The following is a 24080-nucleotide window of genomic DNA, read 5'->3' as shown; positions in this document are numbered from 1 at the left end:
CATAACCTCCAGATTTAACTAATTAATTCCAGACCTCCTAAATTGCTCGAGTAAAATAATATATTTTACTAAAAGAAAAAAAAAATAACCGCCTACTCTAAATAATAAAAATAGCTATACAACTTTTATTCATAACTCCCACTAAATAAAAGCAAAGGGATTCGAAATCTATCAATCACACCAAGGGTTTTATTTTTATCTCCAAGATTTGCTTTTCGTCCGCCAGGTGGCGCTCCATGAATAATCAGCTGATTGTAGAACTATCAAAAACGCAGTGTTTTCGCGCCGAGTGCAAGCGTATGACATGAAAGACAATATGATGACAAGCTCGTTACACAAAGCGCTTTTTTATAATCTCTTGTCTTTATCCTGCTTTGTTTTAGCAGCATGCGGAGATGTGTACAAAATTGGTGTTGGAATTGCTGACATTACTGGACCAGCAGCTGAAATTAATATGGTAAGTTCGTTATTTTTAGTTTTTGTACGTAATCTTTTTAAGAGCGTTTCTCTCATTCGGAGACAAACGCAAAGTAGGAAAAATAATTTTATGAAAAAGAAAATGCTGGCAGTGTTCCCTACTTTTGTTTTTCTTTTATATTACTATGCGTATAAATGTTTTCTCATTCGTAATGTCGTTTCAGAAGGACGTGTTTTCAACTGTCGAGGAAAGTGTTTTTCAAGGCAAACACGTGTGTTTGTTTACATTGTGGATAGGCGCTGAGTTCGCAAGAACCGTTTTCTGAATCTTGTTGAATAATTTTTAGATAAAACTAGATCTTTAGTGAGAAATTTTGTAGTAAAATACGTTAAATGTTGTTGAATTCTATGCATATGTGTTACTGTTCTACGCTATAATGTTTACTTCAAATCTCTTTTTGGAAATATGTAAAGATTTTTACATTTCTTTAGGATAAAATCGGAGTTTATAGAAGAGAAATTTATAAAATTTTGATCGGAAATGCCTTCTTGATTAACTTTATTATATTCTTAATGCTCAGTTATTTGAATTTACTTGAAAATTTACATCTGAAGTCATGCGTAGTAACTTATTATTATAAAAATATATATCAAAGTTAATATGTTAGTATTTTGATTAAAAATTTTAATGGATAATAAATATTTTTGTGAAACTTTTGACAGTTTAATTTCCTTTTTCAAAAAATACATTTTTAAACAAAGAAATTCCAATTCTTATGAAGAACTTCAGTATGTTCCGAATATTTGGTATTAATTTATAATTACTATTTGATAATTAAGAGGCTGCCTAGTAAAAATCGAGGCGAAAAAATGCTTTTAATATTATATAAAAAAAACAGCTGCAATAATATGCTCTACATAACAGTAATAGCAATCACATAGACCTTTAAAATATCACTCATAATTTTGCGAACACACACACAGACAAATATGTATATAATGTGAAAGGTTTTAGATTTTAAATTACGTCCAAAGGGCTTTTTTTAAACTTTTTGTGCGTTACCTTTATTTATTAAATATCATGTTCTACGTACGCAAACCATAACATTCAGTTCAGTAATATCGCAAAATAATGTTAAACATATCTTTAGAACTAAACATATCTAACTAAACATATCTTTAGAATTTTCGATACAATGTCTCGAGCGCTAGAAATAAAAATGTGGATTTTTTTTTTCCCCCGTACAGTGTTGCCATTGCTTGCTTTGAAATCGTTTAATTTGTTAATAAAAATTCGTTGAAGTGTTAAAAAATATGAAATGGATAGTAAAGCAAATTTTAAATTCCAATTTAGGGCTTCCACATGCCCATATTCTATGGAGGATTACGTTATTCAAATTTTGATGGCTCTAGGTACCATCGTTTTATCACAATGCAAGAAACATGCATATTAATTATTATGCATATAATTAAATAATAAGATTCTTCATTATTTAATTTCTTTAAACATAATACTGGACTCTAATATTTGTTGGCAACAATTTGAAAAGTGATTTGCTGTTTAGAGTTTTCAACGCAAAATGGCAAAACGAAATTAATAACCCTTCAGGGCAAATTGCCCCCTTTGGACTAATAATAAATATTCATTTTTTAAATGTTTTCATATACGGCTGTATATGAGAAGTAAACATGTTTCCTATGTTTTTAGTTTTTCTGAATCAAAACTTTGCGGCATTTAAATGAGAAGGGCCGTAATAGCAAGGTGATATCAGTGTTTCAATATGTGAAATATGTACCAATATTTCAGTATGTGGAGCTTTAAGCAGACAGCCATTTTGGGATTTACCATAATGAACTAAACAAACGATTCCCACTCATTTGAAAATTGAAAAAAATAAGCCGCAATTAAAAATTAATTAGTTTATTAATAAAGTATTTTATTACATCAATAGTTTTTTGAAGAACAATTATCATAAATTTGAGATATTTTAAATATTTCCCTAGCATAAAAAATGCTAGAAATATGCTTACTATTCTTCTTAACCGAAATAAATGATTTTTAGGTTACTTTTCCTTTCGTTTTCATAATAAAAATGACTGTTGCAAAAGATTTGATGAAAAAAGTTCGAATACTTCCCACTTCTTTCCTTTTAAATGTTTGTTTTTATCAAGCTAGTTTTATTTCTAAGTGTTTATTTAGTATTTGTTCATATTATTTGAAATATTTAGAACTTTGGTGTTAATAATGATGCTGAAGTTATTTCTTGCGAACAGACGATGATATAGTATTTATCTGTTAGAAATAGAGCCTTGTATTTGTTCGCCAACGTTACACAACTGTCGATAAAAACCTTTTACATTACCATTCATATCGTTCTTTATCATTCTAAGTTCTGATAGCATTATTTTTTTCTGAATGCAGGTTGAGGTGACTAAGAAGTCATAGCACAGCAGTTGCAAAACTTAAGTAACATGAATCTTAAAGAATTTATATTTATTCTACATTGCATCTCATTTTTCGTTGGACACTTCTGTTTTTCACATGTACTATTTATCTTTAAAAGTTTGCTTGTTTTGAGAAAAGTTATTCAAAGTGTTTTTGATAAAAAAGAATTTACTCGAAGAGTTTTGAAAATTAAACTCGGCATAAAGATTCAGAAACTTTAAATTAGTTGTTCATATTTAATAAAAACATGAAAATGATGGGACACTGAATATTTATCTTTTAGCTTAAATGGCGTTTTGACGTGGATACAACTAATTTTTTCGTGTAAGAAAGTTCCATTTGTTCCAATCCTATGTAAGAATTTGTTTTTAGTAGAGCTTTCGAAGGAGTATGTTTTCTTACTCTTTTCTTTAGCTCATTCCATTTATATTCAATAAAATTTAAGATGGAAGAATATGAGAGTTTTGATAACTTCATGAGAATTTTAATAACCACAAGCGAACATTTATGGCTGTATGTTTAGCATCATTATCTTGACAGAACTTGAATGTATTATGCATTCAAAGTTTCTTTTCAAATATTTTCAGGTTTTCAGTGACAGTATTTATGTACTTTTACTAATCCGAAATATTTTCGCTAAACGCTAAATTTATTAGTCGAGAGCAACAAAACATCTCAAACTATTATGCCTATAACTCGTGCGTAACAGTAAGCAATAGGTTTTTCGAATGCAGTATTTAATTCTGCTTTTGACGCATGTTAATTCATCTTTCGAACCCAAATATGAAATTTTAACTTTTCTGCAAATATAGCATTGTTCCAATATGATAAAACTTTGCTTACTGTAACTTTTTTGAAAGCCAGGCTTGTTTTCCTCAGTTCATTTTCAACCGTTCCACACAGTTTTCGTCGGTTTATAACATAAAAAAATAATTAAAAGCTTTACATGAAGAGTTTTTTGGATATTTCAATAACTTTTATCATCTTTAAAAGAATAATCATTAAATTTCTAATAGAATTTGTCGCTTGTAGCATTTTACCATGTTCACTTCAGATATGGAGCTATTAATATATTTTTCTAAATAAAAAAAAATCGAAATGCAGACGATAGTTCTTGGGGTATATTTTCACTTAAAATAAGTCTTTATACACTGTCTACCAAAACATTTCAATAAAAATTTGGAGTGCCTGAATAAATATCAAACTATTCTTGCTAATAAAATAATTTGTTGAAAAAGTGTTAATCAGTAATTCATGTAATATGTGAGTTACTGGATTAACACTTTTTCAACAAATTATTTTATTAGCAAGAATATTTTGATATTTATTTTACAACAAGCGAGCCTTAAAATAGGGAAGAAATAAAGTATTAAAATTTTTTAAGTCTGTTTGTAAACATTTAGTACAAGATCTATGCAAATAAATTTGTAAAATAGAAGTGTCTGAAAATAAATGTGAAGGACTGTAAGTAAATTGAATCTTAAAGAATTACGGTTTAATCGGAGCGTATTCCAATAAATTTCTAAAAGTTTTTGTCCTATCTTATCGTAAACTTTTAGTTTCAAGAATTGGTACGTGATCTGACTGAAAATTAGGAAAGGTTTTTTAAAATAAGTAATGACTCAAAGTGAAACTTGCATATTCGAATGCAAAGCGCTTTACTCTCTTGTATAATTTGCAATTGTCGAAAAACTTTTATTAGATAATTTAATAATCACATAGCACTTGGTTATTTAATAGACAAAAAGAACTGAAACTCAGTTATTTTCACGTTAATTCGTAATTTTTAAACTAAATGCAATATTTTGCTGTCGGTACTGTGCTATAATCGCAACCACCTTTGTAGAAGGCGCCAAACTGTGGTAACTATGCTTTAATTTACCAAATGGAACAAAACTAATAAAGTAATTTAGTCTGTTTTATTTAAATTTTTCTAATAACAATTTTTCAGGTAACCATATCAATAATTGTAATTATGAATAAGCAACGTCGCGATGTATGTACGAAAGTACATGCTGTTTCGGTTGTACAGAAGCTCTAAAGGTGAATTGCGATATTTTAGTCTTAGATGAATTTTGAAATATGCGCTTGTAGGATTTGCCTGCAAACGAAGAAAGTTCTGTGAAATTTTTGCTGGAATATAATATTTTCGGAAAAGTTCAGATTCGCATTTAATGATGATATGATTTGAAAAATAACCTTTTTCGAAATGCAACGTGAAAAAAAGTAACTAACACTGCAGTATTCGAAGCGGTAATTGGTTCGAGAATAGTCGTTTGTTATTTACTACTGCAGTCAGATTTATATGCTGCTGGAGCTAACGAGTGGTTTCCCATTGCTTTGAACGTCTTCTTAAAGCGATCGCTACGGAATTTCCACCAGAAGAAAATAAGCAAAAACCTATTTGTGATTAGTTTCATAGATTGTTTTCCAGGATAAATATCAAATTAAAATTAAAATAGGTACCCAATAACATGTATGATATGAAATAAATAACTTTCTCCAATTTGAAGTTGCTATTCGTTTTCTTAAAAAAAATCGCCATATTGCCATAAGGTGGTTACGATAATACCAAAGTACCGGCTCTAGGAGAGGGATGCCTTCGTAGAAGGGGCCAACCAGCGGCCGAGCTGTAAAATCGCTGAACACTGGCCATTTTGACCTAGATTCCATTCCAGGCAAAACTGCATGGATTTTCTGCATGTGTAACGTAGATTATGTTAATACATAGATATGTAGCTTTCTGTGTTAGTTTCCTATAGAAGGTCCTCGACGAAGCCATCCCTCCCTTTAGGTACATAGCCCTCGAATGCTTACCATAATAATCATGTAAATTAAACACTCCTTCGTAATGGACATAAGGAAAACTGGCTGGTATTCGCGTTACTTGTGAAGAACCGCCAACAACAGTCAGTCCATTCGCCGCAATTTGAACCCAGATCAAACTCCAAGTAATTCAGCGATTTTACCCCTCGGCCGCTGTAAACCCTTTGCTAATAATAGGTAGTCCACGTACTTGCTAAAAGTGTTCCCTTTAAGAAAGACAAACAGTTGGAAAATCTGATTTTTTTTTCCTCTATGAGTAATCATAAAATAATTTTAATTAGATATTTTTCGCATTGCAACATAAAATTGCTGTTTGGCTTGTTCGAACATTCGTTATTTCGTTGGCACAAGTTTGAATCCCAACGAACAAGCTGGCTGTTTGGATGCTTTAATGATTTCTCTTTTCGTAAGGTGAGCCGAGCTCTTTAGTATGAGAAAGCAATTCACGGAGCAGTGATGTAGCTAGAGGGAGAGGGGCGGTCCGTCTTGGGCGACGCATTTTTGATGGGGGTCTAGTGCATGCGACCCTTTTGGAATCGAGTAAAAAGTGCATTTTGTATTGTTTCATGCAAAATTATGCACATAAATCATGTGCTTTTTGAGGCAATACCTTGTTTCAGCGGTTTCGTTCAAATTATATGCAAGCCAAATGCACAATCTGAAAACAGCTGACGAGTTAGAACTTCTTTTTTTAAAAAATTTTACTACGCTTATTAAACTATTATCAAAACATGCGGTAAAAATAATAACGCAAAGAAAAAATTCAAATTTATATTTATTTTCTGTTTGAAATCTAATGTTTGACGCTTGCATAACGTTTTTGTTGGTCACACTTTGTAATTCAAATACATACGTATATTGGCAGCTAAATTTAGATTTTTTAGACTGAGACTTCTTTCAAATAATTATAATATGTTTAATCAATCATTAAATAACTTACTTTAGTTTAAAATAAAACAAAATATGAAAGTTTTCTAAGCTTTCAGAGAAAATTTACCAAATGGAACAAAACTAATAAAGCAATTTAGTCTGTTTTATTTAAATTTTTCTTTCGACACATAAATAAGAATGCAATGGTAAATAATTATAATCTTCTTTATTTGTAATTACAGCTTGAAACCTGATAGCGTTTCGATTCCTATAAAGTTTGTAGCGTCAAAGAGAAGTTTCCTTCATCACGGATTGTAGATATTCATCGGTCAATTATGTTCTTTTCTTATTAATTTTCATCTGGGGGGGACACTTTACATAGAAATATATTCCCAAATAATATTCTTAGCGCAAAAATTCGTAACTGAGTTTAGATTAGCTCGTACTTGTCCAGAAATAATCTTTGAATGAGAAAAACTGAGCTAATTAATTTGCAATGTGTTACAAATCTTATTCAGAGATTTGACTCAATTATCGTCTATTTGTACTTGTCAAAAAGTAAATACTATCTATTCTGGCATATAAAGTGCACATATAATTTCAAACTACAATTTTTGTAATTTTTAGGTATATTCGCCGTATAACGTGCACCCATTTCTTTACAAAAAACACGAAAGGTGCATATGCATTATTTTTTGAATTCATTTATTCGAAGATTTTCCCCAGACTTTTGAATGATGATGCACTGAATCGACAAGCAATAAGGGAAAAATATGTGTGTGATTGATGTGAAAAAGCACAAAAATGGTTTATATAAAGCAACAAGTCACGGAAACTCTTACCTCACCGTAGTGCTTTTCCGCTTACTGGACGGCACAATTAAAACCCATGATTATTTTTAAAATAAAGACGGTACCGAAACGTAATTTCTCAAATGGTGTTTTCATTCACTTTCATGAGAAAGGATGGATGAACGAAAACTGTATGAAATTTTGGATAAAAATGTTTTGCAAAGGCGTCCTGTTACCTTAAAGAATCCAGAAAGTTGTTTTAGTTTGGGACATACTCAATCCCCATCTAACATATTATACGAAGAAATTGTTGAAAGAATGTAATACAGGCATTCCCACTGATGTTCCAGGCAGAATAACAACATTAGTTTAGCCTTAAGATGTGTATATCAATAAAATATTTTAAAAAAATATTTAAAATGACAGTGATATACGTGGATGTTAAAAGGTGAAAAAAACATTCACAGAAGGAGGCAAATGTGTCATGCAGTCTAGAAATAGTAAGTGAATAATAAAAGCCTGAAATGAAATTAAAAACCTACGGAATTGAAAAGTTGTTTAAAAATTTAACATTTCTAATAATCTAGATGGAACGGAAGATGATTATTTATTTGTGGATCAATGTGACAGTTATGGTGAAAATGAAACAAAATTCGATAATAAACACATTACACCGGAGGGGGGAAAAAAGACGGTTCTGTAATCTCCCGTTCCTACTAAGGCGATAGACGAAATTTAACATTATATTATTATATTATTATTATTATATTTATTATAGATTATAGTTATTTATATTAGATTTATATATAGCAATGTTCTAACGTAGGTAGTTTGGCTCAAAATCGGACTTTTTTCTCAAATGACATACCGAGGTTTTCCATATTCCGATTCTATGACTCAAATTATGCCTAAATATTAAAATTTGTAAAATTTGGCGGGAAGCTTCCCGAAAGATTTTGTAAGTTTATCTTGGCAGATGTTTTTCAGTTTGCGCCAAGAATGTGACAAAGTTTTTAATTTGTAGCAACTTATTTTCCATTCCCTTTTTTCATTGTGCACGAACGGTAAAAAAGATGCATCTTTCACTCTTTGAAATTTTAATAAAGTGCGTAAAACATATTTGACCTTATCGCTTATAACAATTATGCCAAAAATTTTGGAACTCGCCACAATACAAATTCACGTATCTTTGGAAATTTCGAATAAAAAAATCTAATAATTTGGAGGTATACATCTACTTTATGATGATGGTAAAAATTTTATAGGTTATAATTCAAAAATTGCTTCGAAAATTTTTAAAAAATTGCTCGCAAATTCATATTTTAAAAAAATCATAAAATAGCTGCGAATTTTATCGGTATTGAACCTAAATTTCAAATTGTGAGAGACAAAAGCGAGTAATTTTAATTAAAAAAAGAGTTATAATTAAATGTATACCAAATTCATTTAATACTGAGGAGCTAAAATTTTGAGAACTAATTTTTTTAAGAACTACTCGTGCAATTTTTACAAAATTTGGCATTTTGGCGTAATTTTAGTAGTAGAATTGAAATATGGAAAAAAAATCGGTATCTCATTTCAGAAAAAGTCCGATTTTGTGTCAGAATACTTATGTTAGAACCATGTTATGTATAAATCCTATATATATATATATATATATATATCTTAAGTTGCGCTTTCGAGACATGGAAAACGAAAGTTAAGTTTCGTCAATCGGCCCAGTAGAACGGGAGATAGATTTTATTATTATTATGCAAAATGTACCTGAAGATATAACGAAGAGGAATATGAAAAACGTTTCATACTACCTGATAATGACATTTTTTAAATTAACATAATTTAGGTACTACACCTAAAAAAACTTAATTTTTGTATGTTCATCTTTTCCTTATTTTTAATGGTATAATTTTTATATCCTGCCTATAACGCTCATCGATAAATTTCGATCTTATTTTTTGCATTAAAGCTGCGCCGTTATATGTTACGGTAAGCTCAGTATCTGTGGGTAAAGCTGTTTTCTTTCCTCAGTTGAAAAGGAAAAGAAGCCGATTGACAGTGAGTTATCTACAATCTACGATAAAGAGAGTTTGTAATAATTTCTTTCCAAGGCTACAAAATTTATCAGAGATCTGACATGCTCTCAAATGTCAAGTAGAACATAAAGAAGTTTATAATTATTTAAATTTTTCATCAAATTTCAGATGTGTTTATTCTTGGGACTGTATATCAAACTATCATTCATTTACATTTATTTCTGTAAAAATTGTACCAGTAAAAATACCACAGCTTGAGAATCGGTGCTCTATATGATAACCCTTTTTCATCAATATCTTTATACACAGTAATTTTAAAACAATAAAGCTTTTTATAGCATCGGAAGAGGTATTTTATCCCATTGCTTTCGAACAGCTTTTCAAAGTCTAAGAAGGTTGTAGGTCGACGTTTGGAAAACTTGCTTTTAAAAGCGCAAAAACACATTGCTGATAAATAAACGCTGGCGATTTAATAGAGATATGAATTAAGGGTATGGACTTGATATTAGTTTCTTGTTTCAATTTTTTTAGGAAATTAACAGTGGATTTTGACCTGTGGCAGCCTGCTTTGTCTTGATACAGTTCTACTGATTGACGACACCGTGGGTAAAGACAGGGTATTTCATATTTTAAAATTGGATATAAAATATATTTCTGATAATATATGGAGTTAATCTTAACATTTTTCTACCCTCTATTTATTTTTAATTTACCTTTATATGAAAAACCAGCAGCAATCATAAATCCCTTTGAAAAACGTTTCTTTAAGATTTTTTAAACCACGTTTTAAGAATATTTTTTCCTCTTTGATGATATTAAATGGATCTCTTTTTATTGCAGTCATTTAAATGCAACCAAGATTCCTCCTATTGTGACATTTTTCCTTTTTTTCTGATACATATTTGTCATAGAATTCTGCGGCGCGTTCTGCGTTCGGCGATATGTCATAGTAAAAAACGATGTATATTATGTTTATTTTCGACTTTTTTAGATTCAAATCAGCATTGATCACATTGTTTATAGTTGGCACGGAGCATTTTAATGATTTTGAAACTGTTCTTTGACTTGGCGGATTTACTTTTAACATTAAAAATCTTACCTTTGCAACGCTCGAAATATTTCGTTTTTCCTTTCATATGTATTTGGAACAATTTTGCCATTTAAAGCCAAACTTTGACGTTTTTCTTCTCTCTTGTTGATAATGTTACTTATCGCAGCTTTAGATATAGAAAAACCATGGCTTTCAAGAATTTTTTTTCAAGAATTTAATAAGATACGAATAATTTTTTTCGGAAAGAGCAGAAACATAGTCTTCCATCCATTGCTTCTTTAAAAGCGACAACACTTTAACAGTTTACCTGGAAACTCTTCGTTAGATAACACTTTACTTAAACTTTTCGTTGGATTTTATATCGTCATAAAAATCATTGTATGAATACTGTATTTACTCGCAATTTTTTCTTAGCTTTTTAATGTAAAGTTATGAAATTTTTTTAAGTATCCATGTAATTTTTCCTTTCCTTGAGCTTTTAGAAAGCGAGCTTCCCTAAATTTTAAAATAGATGTGATTTACGTAGTGATTGTTTTCATCTTATAAATCGATTTGCTTATGGATTTGGAGTTGTATGGGCTTCATAACAGAACATATATATATATATAATATGATAAAGTAATAACAGTAAAAAGCTTCACGAAAACAAGGATATCGAATGCTCGTGATGGTTCTGAAGTTCTTGCACGTGGGAAGACAAACGGAACGCTGACGACGGTGGCAGCGTGTGAGCTGTAGCAAACAGTGGTTTAGGCAGTATCAAATGATTTGGGGCGCAGGAAATTGCACTGTACAGTAATAAAGCGGGAGAGATTCAAGATACAAGAAATAAATAAAGACATGTTATTAAATTTTTGTAGTGCAAATATTACTATATACTATTCTTAATAAAATACGGGATCTTTTAAAATATCGAGATGGTTACTGGTAAAGTTTACTTATGAATACTTTTCATTTGATATGCTCTTGCTATAACCATGTATTTCGAAAATTAAATCATTCGCATAATTTTTCCCTCACGTTTTCTGACAGTAAGTCAGTAAGAAAAAGGGGAGGAATACACAAGTAAATATGGTATTTGGAATTCACTTTAATGTTTAAATATTTTTTCAGTATTGATATCTGTAATCGATGTTTTTCGAAAACCGTCCGTACAGTGGGCACCTCTTAATGTGATTGCGGTTAATGTTACCATCCAGATATTACTATCGAAATCTTGTCCTTTTGTATACGAAAACATAGAAAATACATCGCTTATTGTGATCAACAAGTCGGTTAATATAATTAAAAAATTGTGGAATTAAAATTTTTAAATTGATATAAATTCGTCAAATAGGGTTAAAACATTAGAGATTGCTAAATGACAAAGACTTGTCTCCAAGTGATGGATTAAAAGTCATCTTAACGAAATAGTATGAAGTGTGGGAAATTTAACCGCTTGGCCGAATGTTGATAAAAAAGAGAGTAGTGGGAAAAAGACCTCAAGATGCTCCATCAATGACAAAAAATAACTGCGAGTCGTTTTCTGAAACTAATCCGAACACATTATGTGAAGATGAGGGATACCGTACAGTTATTAAGTTTAGGAGTAGAACATAGAATAAATAACTTCCAAAAACATTATAAATATGACAGTTCCTAAATTAACTTTAGAGTAACATTTGCAGAAAATCAACTATTGACTTCCTTCCTAATTAAAATGTTATGAAATAAATATCTGATTGTTTTTTGGCGGAAAACTTTCGTTACATTCTTAATAAAGTTACAAAGAAAAACATGAAAGCAGTACCTTTAGTGCGGGTAGTAATCACCACCCAAATCTGATTTTCTGCCAACGTTTTGGTAGTTTTTAAAATCCTTCGGGCCAGAAACTTGGCGACCACGAGTCCAAAAATAGTTCAACCTTATTTTGGACGTCTTGCGCAGAATGAAAGATAGCACCAGCAGGACAAACCTGCAGGTGTGAAAAAAGATAAAAGTCCGAAGGAGCGATGTTGCTATATGGTAGGTGTGACAAAAGATCCCATTCGAGTCGGTACAGAGACCAGCCGGTGAATGCAGACACATGTGGTCTTGCATTATCTTGATGGCACATTATCGTTTTGATACGGAGCTCAATTCGATGTTTTACTTTGATAGCAGCCTCAACATGGACCATCATCTCGCTCTACAACTTACTATCGAAGGTACCACCAGACTTGTGCTTTGCGACGCTGGCTCCCCGAATGTAGGCCATCCTCCTTTTCGGCCTGTGTGTATTTGAAGTAAATCCACTTTTCATCACAAGTGACGATCCGGTCCAGAATTTTGTCCTTGCGTTGGAGCAGATTAATGCAGGCCCAAAGAACGTCTGTCCTTATCTGCTTGAGTCAGCTTATGCGGCATCCATCATTTCAACGTGTACGTCAAGTTTATGCGATGCATAAGGCGACTAATGGACATGGCACGTACGTCTAACTCCTTAGCAAGTTCTGGAGTGGTTCCATACTGATCTTCTTCCACAAGTTCTCGCAGGCAGACATCATCACAATCAGTAGGCCTGCCAGAGCGCTCTGCTTCTTGAATGTCATAATCCTTGTTTTTGAATTTTCGGTACCATGCCTTCACAAAGTCATATGATACAGCATTAGTACCTAAAGCTGTACACATCATTTGGGGACATTTGACGTTTTGCAACAGAACTGGAAGTAAATAATGGTTCTACTCTCGTAGCGTATAGTTCCATTTCAGACTACCTTATACCTAATGATAACGACATTTTTTTACACATTTCACAATATAGTGTTGTTTCTAAAGTAAGTATATTTCTGTCAAAAATCGTTTGACAAAATATGATTCAACACGCCAACGCGAACTGTTTGCGCAGACGATATTTGCGGTTGGGGGAAACTTTCGTGAAAACCCGTATTTACATATTTCTAGTTATATTTATATTATTATTATGTTATATTTATATTACATATTTCTAGTTATATTTATATTATTTATATATTTAAATTAGTTAAATTCCATTTCTCTTTCAAGAGATATTTTTCTCATCTCTTAATCATTTGTTTAACGTTATCAAAATAGTCATGGATAAACGTGGTCTTAATCGGGGCCTAGTGTAATCGCTTGCAAACAAATACTTTCTTCATAAAAAAGAAAAAAGTATGTAATGATTTTGAATGAGGCCAGCAGTGTAATTTCATAAAATTATTGGTACTTGATTTTCACGGCCACCGTTGACATCTCGGAATTTTAAAGGCATTTTTATTTAAATCAATATTAAAAAGATTTCTTAAGAAATGCTTTTAAATTCGAAAGATTAAATTCGAAAGTGACATATTTTCCGCTTTATTGAATAGCAACACGCTAGTGCGTGGAGATAAATATTCACTTTGAGGTAGTGATTACCGAAGAGGTTAGAATAAATGGAGCAAGCCTCCCGCGTATGTCCTGGGCAGTGAAAATGAAACCATGAAACGTCACATACGATGTCACGACTTATCATGGCCACTGCCATAAGTGGACTTTTGGTTGGTTGTTTACATTCAAATTTGCGTTATCTGCATGTTAGATATTCATCATCGATTGTTTCTAAGCCTCCTGTTCTAATTTTAATACTTAACACAAAAGATTTTCTACTTAGTATATAGAAAAATCGCAAGAATTGCAAATAACTGTTTCAAATTTAATAAAACCTAGGTACATGAAAAAGTGTAAATGGAAGCACAAATGTGTACATGGTAATACCTGGAAATCAGTGGAAGTTTCAGTGGTATTTTACGCAAATTATGCCTAAAAACACTTTTCTGAGCTTGCAGACGTTGATATTTGCTTTCAAATTCAGTGTAATATTATTTAAGAATGTTTCGTAGCCTTACGCATGGCGGCCATGATAAATCTTGGTGTCACGTTCCTGACTTTTCCCTTAATTTCATTTTCGTGACGTCATGCATACTCCAGGTTTTCTAACCTCCTTGGTAGTAACACATTGCTTTCAATGACTAAAGTTGAAAGATAAATATCTTGCATTTTACCGAACGGCAACAATCTGGCGCGACGGAGATAAAAATGCTTTTTGAACAGTGTTCGGCTAATCTTTGGAATATGGTAACAGGTAGTTTGGCGACATTTTGGTAAGGCGATAAAGGTTACTAGCTAGGACTTTAGCAGTGTACATGGATAAAGTCAAGAGTGTGCGCAATGCCATTTTTGTGCAATTCTGGATGTTTTTTAAGTGAAAATAGGTCGACGTGTACATGGATGATACCGTGTAGTGCAATTCTTAAAAACGCGGCAAGCAGTGGGCGATTCTGCACTTTCTCCCAATTTCGCACCTAATCTTCATGATTTATTCATCATTCAATCTTCGTCATGATAAGCACTTTTGTTCCATAAAAGTTCTAGCATAAGCGTAATTCGGCTAGCAGATTGTTGGAAAAAAAATGCCTTCGTGAAAACAAATCGGCGTCCAAAAAAAACTAGCAGGTTGCTGTAGCAGGGTTGGTCGCCAAATTTTCGCCAAAAAATAGCCAAGTTACCATAATCCGAAGATTAACCCAGTGCTGCCACTTTTCGTTTTCAAATCATTGAGTTTGCAAAACAAAAATTCGTTAAATTTGTACAAAATAGGAAATCAAAAACCAATTCAAAATTTGGTTTCGAGCTGGCCATATTCGTGTAAAGAACTTCCTGTATTAAAATTTCGGTGGCTCTAGATACTGTCGTTTTCCTGTCGTCTGGACACCATCGCTCATGCATACAGATTCTTCATTATTTAATGTTTTGTTAAAATAATACAGCGCGATAACATTTGGTGGCAACCATTTGAAAGATGATACGGACAAAAAGTGAGCTTCGAGGCTAATAACATTTTGAGGGGGGAGAGGATACGCGAGTAAATACGATATTTAAAATTTAGCTACTCGTACAAAGCAGTCTCATTTAAAAATCAAAGACGCGATTTTAAATCCATGTATCCTGGACATCTGATAACTCTATAAATTTAGTTATTTTTCCTGTAGTTGTTTAAAATTTTCCTATTCAGTTTCTAAGAAGAATTGTTTAATGTGCTGCGATTCCAATCAATTTCCTTTTGAACGATTCACCATGAAAAAGAAGTATATATTTCCTCCCCTTTTTGTTGTTAAATGAATAATCTTACTAACATTTTCTATAAAAATTCCATTGTTTATCGTGTTTAACGGAATGGAAGAGTGCACATGCATTTTCGCGTACCGTTAGACCTTCTTTCTCATATTGGGCGATTAGGTCATGCGGTTGACGCACATCTTTTTATGATTTCTTTTTAAAATAAACATTGAGTCATAAGTTAGTTAATAGTTTTTTATTGTTTTAATGCGTCGTAATGATTTGCAACTTTCGCTTTCGCACTTTTGCTGCTGGGTTCACTTAATAATTCTTTAATCTTTTCTTGGCGTATTTCATTTTTCAAGGCTTTAAGTTGCTTGAGAACTTTCCTGTAGGTGCTTCTACAATACACGGCGGTTCAATTGATTGCAGTTAATATTATTTGGATATCGTAACCGAATTGCCTAAGCCACGTTTATTTGCATACGAATACTTGAAAAATATTTCGCTTATTTTGATAACAATTCAATTAACGTTAGCAAAATATAGAATATTCTTTAAACTGAATAAAGACGCCAAATAACATATAAAAATCACCGAACAAGAGAACAACCTGCCAAATAAGAAATAAAATCGCCAAATGAAATCAAAATAAATTCTAAAGATTGCCAGGTGTCATAAAAAATATCACCCAACACCTTGTTTTCGATTTTGGCTTAGTTTGGTGTATTTAATTATGATAAATCACTCGAGGATTATCTGCCGAAGGGAACGAATGTCTATAGGAATTTCTAAGGGAAACTGGCTCGTATGCAGTATGTAAACTCGGCTGGGCGGAAGCTGGTATAGTGGTCAGGTCTGCCGCAGTGATGGGTTCGCGTTCGAATCCCGAAGAAGGCACGGTTGTAACGTCCCTTCATAGGAGGCAACGGTCGCCATCAATTGCGTGTCTCCATAATGAAATGACCACCTCTTCCGGCCCATGTAGTGGCGCAAGGCTATTAAATAAAGCTTCCGGCTATTGAAAAAAAAAAAAAAAAACCCACTAAAAAAAAACCCATGCAAGCATCCCGTTCGCCGGGATTGAACGCATGGCCGACGGTGGGCTGTTTCTCATTTTAGCCAACCATTCATAATTCGAGAGAAGAGCAACCTTAGATTTCGAATAACTTAAGAATTTTGAGAATGATCAGGCACAGGTTTCTCTTTAGAAGCAAAGACCAGATCCTTAAAAGATAAAACCCCTGAAAATATCTGCATTAAACTACATTTGCTTCTTTTGCCTAATTTTGAATTTCACATTGGCATGCTCTGTTTCTGTGGATGAGGGACGCTTTTTTTTTTTTTTTTTTTTTTTTTTTTTTTTTTTTTTTTGAGATTAGGGATATAGCATCGGTCAAATAATTTTCAGAAACTTAAGGAACCGTTTATAATGAACAAATTATACAAATTATATATTATTTCGTCAAAGAGATTATGAACAGTTGTTAAACAAATATTGCATTTTCCTAATGAAAATTATCTGGAAGAACTTTATATGTTTCTTGTTCCATTTATATTAAAGTATTAAAATTTCATAACTGTTTCGAAGTATATATTTCTTGTCATCGTTTAATGCTATCATAATAACCGTGGACAAAACTGATCTTATTTAACGGCGCTTACTATACTACATTTGGAAATTCTGCAAAACGTTTAGTTAAGAGATACGAAAATGTCTCGTTAAAGTTATAATGATATTCTTTTAAATCCACCAAAATTCCATTTAATCAAATTTTATTTAACAAGAATCTTAACAAAATGATGACTCGAACTAAATCTGACCGAAGGCTAGTCATTTTTATTTTTTGGCCCTCGCAGTGACGAGTAGTTAAGACCGCTAAATACTGGTAGTTCGACTTGGTTTGGTTTCGATCCCAGGCGAACGAGCTGACTGCATGATAAGGTTTTGTCCTTTTCGTCATGTGTAATACGGTTTTTTCGGTTTTCCTCAGAAAGTCGAGCAGAAAGCCTTTTGAGGGCTTTGCCATAATTAAATAAGCCAAATCCTCAAAGTCCTCCACGAAGGCATCCCTCATTTAGGCAGATAAGCTCCCGCGTGCTTTGCCATAATCAAACACATCAAACCTTAAACATTGTTGACAACTTCTGGCCAGCACAGATGCCAGCAAATAACCATTGTTAATGATTTCACTTTAATAATTTCTATGAAGTTTGTTATGTTGAACTGCTTCCAAAATGCCAGAAGTGTGTCATGCTTTCCTTCTTACTACAGAGATGTAAACATGCATAACATAATGGGCTTTGGATGTTATGATTCCTTGAACCATTAGTTGTGTTAACACATTGAATTGCATAGGGGTCACCGGTGACAAGCGAAACCTAGATTACTAAAAACACATTATTCGAGTAAACATTCAATATTATCATTGTTACTAAAATGATGTGAAGAAATCAGTGCATATAAAATATAGAACACACAAAATTAACTTTATTTATATATACGCATAACATGTAAGCTCAAATACTATGCGCGTGTTTTGCGATGTGTTGTATTGAAACACTCCAAGAAAATGAAAGGTAAACCAATGCAGTGTCTACACTGTGTCACAACGTTTCCGGGTTCAGTTTTTTGCCTTTTAGCCTACCTACGTATTTTGAATTTCTTTTTGTAGCACACTTTACAAAATAGTCGCTTGATTCTAGCCTTTCCCGGCATTTTTTAAAGTTCATGACGCATTGATAAGTTCATTAACGTTCTGTTGCAATTAATATTTCACCGAAATATTGAACCCATAATGAGAAATTCATGTTAGCCAGAAAGGCAAGCCATGTGAAAATAGAGTGGCATTCAACGTCAAAACGATGAAATGCTTACCTGTGTCATAATTACTTGGAGAGACCCCCCAATAATTTACAAAAGAAATAAAGGAGAGAGCTTTGACGAAAAAAAACACATTAGTTTATTCGTGAGCATTTTTGCGGTCCACATCATTCTTGGACGCGTGACGCACCCCACAATTTTTGCATATAGAAATTTACATCTTAACGATGAACAAAGCGGAGCATTGTGAAGCGTATTTGCTACCAGCAAGTAAAACTGGGAAAAAGAAATGCATAGTTGGTAGCAGTAGTTTCTATAACAAAAATATGTTTAATTTGGTTGGCTCAGATTTCATCGCACTGCAAGCTTGATTACATAAACGCATTAATTTTCAAATGACGTAATTCAAAGACACAAAGGGAACGTAGCCAAATTAAAAGGGCCAGTACTAAATAAAGTTACTAATTTTTAATTTTATATTTTTTATCTTATATAAACTATTTAAATTACAATAAATAATGTACATATGTATCTGAGAACTTCTCTTCGGTTATCACTTCTTAAGATTAGTATAATTTTATATCGTTATGTACTGGGAGCTGAGCTGTATTTGCGTGATTACTGTGCATGCTAAACGTATAGTAAACTTTTTTTTTTGTTTGAGTGACTCCTCGCATTTGTAATGCTTTTCCAAAAGATTAAAATGAAAAAATTATCAATTAGCAAAGCTGTTTAATAAGAATGTATGAGGCATTGCAATAATTTTATTACTGTTAAAAGCATAATGTTTGGACATTGCTTCATTTGAATATCTAACTTATACATTATCTCATATCTAACTTCCATACATTCTTTCATTAAGGGAGCAGAATACATTTGGATGCAATACTGTAAGAGATTCACTACCATTATCTAGAAATAAGAGAACTTGGAAAGCTCAGGTTTTGCTCTTCTAAGCAATGTTTGAGCTTCTTCACCCTTGGGTACATTTGACGTCTGAGACATGTCATTCACTTTTTTCCCCCTAGGAGCGGATGACGTGTCTAAGACGTCAAACCAAATATTAAACTCTTGGGTACATTTGACGTCTAAGAGACGTCATTCACTTGTTTTTCCTAGGAGCGGATGATTCACATACTTAGCACGAAACATTCAAATGCTGATTTGATAAACACAGGCAAGAGGAGAAAAAATGAAGGTGGCGACAGCGAAAATATTATAAAACCGGCATCTGTGCTTGAGTGCAATAAAGGTATGGGAGGCGTTGATAAACAAAACAAATTGCTAGCGTGCTTCTCAGTTATGAGAAAATTTGTAAAGGGTTATAAGAAAATTTTTTTTTTTTTTTTTTTTACCTAATGGATATGGCCTTTTATAATGCTCATGTTTTATATTCTAAAATCAACTGCACAACCAAGGCAGGCATTACTTTCTTTCGTTTAGCTATTGCCGAAGAATTGCTGGAGCAATTGTTATTGCCAAATTATAAACGTCGTGGACGCCCGTCAAGTAGCGATACACCATTTCGTTTGGCAGCGAAAAATTGGGCACACTTTCCTGAGAACATTCCGTCAACTAAGTCCAAGAAACACCCTGGAAAAAGGTGCCGTGTTTGTTATAAGCATAATATTAGGAAAGAGACTACGTGGCAGTACAAACAATGCAAAGTAGCACTGTATTTACTTATTTGCTTTGAAAAATATCACACTCTGCATAATTATTAGTAATTGGTTTTTTGTTATAGCTTGAATTTATTTCATTTAGTTTTATTTTGTTGTCATTAATTTATTTTTGTTTTGCAATTATAATTACTTGAAGATATCTTAATACTACATATATCACCAATATTTTAGAAATAAATAAATTCTTACGTAAAATGTGCTGCTTTTACATTCCACTCCAAGCAACCAAAAATTATATCTGTTCCACATGCAAAGATTTTCTCAAATAAATCCGTACCCAAGGGGTTAATAAATGCATTTTCATTCCAGTCATTAAAGAAGAATATCGTATCGCAGCTGACACTTTGCAGCGTACAGCGTATAATTATAATTCTCGCGTTGGGCAAATTAAATGGTGACAATTAAGATAACGCGTATACGCGAAATCGCGTTCAGGAAGTCCGTGTTCGCAAGTAAAACTCTCCAAAGGATGTGTAGCAGGACTCCCAAAAATTATGGCCAGACCCGGCGCATAAGCTTTATCAGTCCAGCCCGCCAAAGGGTTTTAATAATTTTATAAAATTTAAGATAAGCAAGGTAACTTGAACATTATTTTAAGTAGCTACCATATATTAATTATTTTAAATAGCAACCAATCTATAAATACATTGCCTAACATGCACTTCTTTATAAACATTTTGCAACCGTTTCTAAATTTCAGTGAGTAACAGTAACACGCCATTAGAAAATTAGTCATTGTACCTTTTGCGAAAATAAAGGTATCTTTTACGTGTAATAATCTTTACTTACTTTCATAGTTGTATTCTAGGTTTGTTTGCAGAAGTTTCCAGTAGTGATTTTGTTTAAACCTTAACTTTTGCTCTGTATATATTGTAATTTATCTTAATTTTGGAGATTTTTTGCCCCACACAAAACTTTCCCAAAATATGAAATACTTTAAGAAAACGTTTGCACCTGATCGAAATGTAAACAAAGTATTTTCATAAATTAGTACAAGGGGGAAGTAAAGCCATTTCAAAGTAAAGTTACCTTGCGAAGTGAAGAAATGTGTGATTTTCTGAGACAAGAATATTTTTGCAAATGGATAAGTAGTTGAAAGGTATTTGTATTAGTTGAACCTAACATGGAAGTATAAAAAAAGGCTCTTGGTAGTATCATAGGGATATAGCGTCAATTTGCAAAAATCTCGCTCCCTTGTTTAAAAACACGTGTACGCTATTCCTCTTAATTACATCACCATGGTATGATGAGCTAACTAAGTCTTGGTCCTCGAAGCTTCGTGAAAGCTAATTTGGCCCGCGGAATAAAACGTTTGGAGTCCCCTACTGTATAGCATCGAACTTCTCAGATTTAGATTGTTTTTAGATTTACAGTGGGTACAAAAAGTATTTGCACACATACATTTTTGTTCACAATTTATAAGAAAATGCATTAATAAATACAAAAATTGGCATTTAAAATATAGAATAAGCCTATTCATTTAAATTAATTACAAAAAATACAATAATATTAATAAAAAACATTTTTTGCAACAATATTAAAATAGCTTATGTCAAAAAAAGTATTTGCACACTCAACTCAACTCTAGCAAATTTGCATTTTATGCTATTATTTGACAGTCATCCCGCAGTAAATAATATATGTAAGACGACTATAAAAGGAGGTGTTGTCGAAACGTTATCAGTTGATTGCCGATTCAAATTGTAATGGCACCTAAGAAATCTGAATTGTCGATTTCATTGCGAGAAAAGTTTTTTTTCTCTATGTGAAAATGGCCTAAGTTATCAAGAAATAGGTAAAAAAGTAAATGTTTGCTTCTCTACTATTTGGTATGTTATAAAGAAAGAGGATCTACATCAAATAACTTGCGCTCTGGACGCCCAAAGAAACTTTCACTGCGAATGAAGCGAAAAATCATAAGAGAAGCATAAAAAAATCCATTTGTTAGTGCAATTACTTTAGCCAATGATGTCGCTTCAACATCTGGAGTTCAAATCTGTGCCCAAAGTGTTCGAAATGTCCTGCACGATGCACACATTTATGGGAGATCACCAAGGAAAAAAACCTCTCCTAACTGAACGAAACAGACTGAAGAGACTTGAATTCGCTAAGGAATATATCAATAAGCCAATCGATTTCTGGAAAAATGTCATATTCTCCGACGAGAGTGAGTTCAATATCTTTAAATCAGATGGCAGAAAATTAGTTTGGAGAAAACCTTGTGCTGCTTTTCATACCAAAAATGTGTTACCTACAGTTAAACATGGAGGAGGTTCTGTTATGATTTGGGGGTGCATGGCTAGCAAAGGAATTGGTAATTTGTGTTTCATTGATGGGAATATGACAGCTCGAACCTATATTGATGTGTTGCAAGATAACTTGCCACAAAGTGCAATAAAATTGGGTATCAGTAATTCGTACTATTTTCAGCAAGACAATGATCCCAAGCACACTGCCGGTATAACTCGTATGTGGTTGCTTTATAATGTACCCAGAAAACTTGCCGCTCCACCACAATCACCAGACTTAAATCCTTTGGAAAATCTGTGGAATTCTTTGGATTTAAAAATAAGAAAAAGGAAGATTTCAAGCAAATCTGCCCTTAAACAAGCCCTTATTGAAGGGTGACCGAATACTGAGCCTACTGTTACAGAAAATTTAATTAAATCAATGCCAGCAAGATTACAAGCAGTAATAGAGGCTAAAGGCATGCATACTAAATATTAGTTATTTTAAATTTGCTTATATATTTTATTTCTTTTGTATTCATGCAGGTGTGCAAATACTTTTTTGATACGAGATATTTTAATTTTGTTACAAAAAAGCATTGTTATTTATATTATTGTAATTTTTCTGTTTGTTTTGGATGATTAAACTTATTCTGATTTGGCAATACAAATTTTTTTATTTCTTAATGCTTCTTTTTATGAATTGCAAACAAAAATGTAGGTGTGCAAATACTTTTTTTACCCACTGTAGATTGTTAGATCTACACTTACCGACGAAAGTCCGTTTACTGGTGATCATCTTCCATATTCACGCTAAGATCAGTGATGAAATCTCGCTTGAAGAAATTAATGCAACTTTCAGTGTGATTCCTGAAGGTTACCTGATTTAAACAGCAGCTCCCCAAAATAATAATAAATAAAAAACCCACCTTTACATTAAAAACAGGAATTAAGGGCAAATATCGTCAATCACCCAGCCAAGACTACGTATAATAAACATGGATACGTATAAAAAGGAAGGGTTTGAAAAGGTTTTATTTTGAGATAATAATACCGAGGTGCTTTTTTCTTGAAGTCCTAAAGGAGATATTGTAATCGCAATAAATTTCGCTCTTAAGATTTCAAAAAAATATCCATTTTGATCGTTCTCGAATCCATTTTGACTATTGCTTTTGTGACGTCTGTACGTACGGACAGAATAAAGTACTCTTTATTCCTTTGTTGTAAAATGGATTTTTCCGTAACATCTGGACGCACGTACCTTGCATAACTCGAAGCCGTAGATTGTATAAATTTTGCATGTGGGACTGCTATACCAAATTATGTAACACTCTTTTTATTGCAATTGGTGGTACCAGATGTATACATATATAAATACCCCCCTTGCCTGCCTTAAAAGTCCTTACCCGATCTTTATTTTTGTAGTCGTTGGCCGTAGTCATATACTTCCAAATAAAGAAGTGTTTCAAATGACGAAAATATTCATGCTTTGGCAGTTTCAAATTAAAAATTAATTTTGGACGAATAACAAAAATCTAACTTTTTAATGCTGTCTCCCAGTTTTCTACGTATATTTCGGAAAGTTGTAATACTCTTTATGGAAAAAAAAAAAAGTTTGACTTTCCACGACAAATCTGACCGGAATACTTAATTTGCAATTTTTGGATGAACGAGTGTGTTAAAACTGATGTAACGAAATGTTAGTCAGAGCATGGTTTCGCTACTTTGAGCGTACGTTGTTATTTATACCATCTGTTAACCCTGAATATCGTCTTCGCATTCTTGCTGCCTAAATTTTATCCTGCCGGTTTAGGTTCTGAGTCAGCGTGTTAGATT

General features: G+C 32.6%; 1 protein-coding gene across 2 annotated transcripts in view; it reads left to right on the top strand.

Annotated features, from left to right (window-relative positions):
• Positions 1-274: 274 nt before the first annotated feature.
• The window catches only part of LOC118205086 (uncharacterized), a 246611-nt gene continuing 222805 nt past the window's right edge, over positions 275-24080 (top strand). For both annotated transcript variants that reach the window (XM_085823981.1, XM_085823982.1), the window contains exon 1: positions 275-457. In XM_085823981.1, the coding sequence (XP_085680107.1) occupies positions 305-457 (153 nt within the window). In that variant the 5' untranslated portion in view covers positions 275-304. The remainder of the gene's footprint in view (positions 458-24080) is intronic.

This window comes from Stegodyphus dumicola, chromosome 9 (genome assembly GCF_044657685.1).
Source record: "Stegodyphus dumicola isolate Sdum_Otavi_A_Nest chromosome 9, ASM4465768v1".
Classification (NCBI taxonomy): domain Eukaryota; kingdom Metazoa; phylum Arthropoda; class Arachnida; order Araneae; family Eresidae; genus Stegodyphus; species Stegodyphus dumicola.
This window is presented reverse-complemented; position numbering and strand designations above follow the sequence as displayed.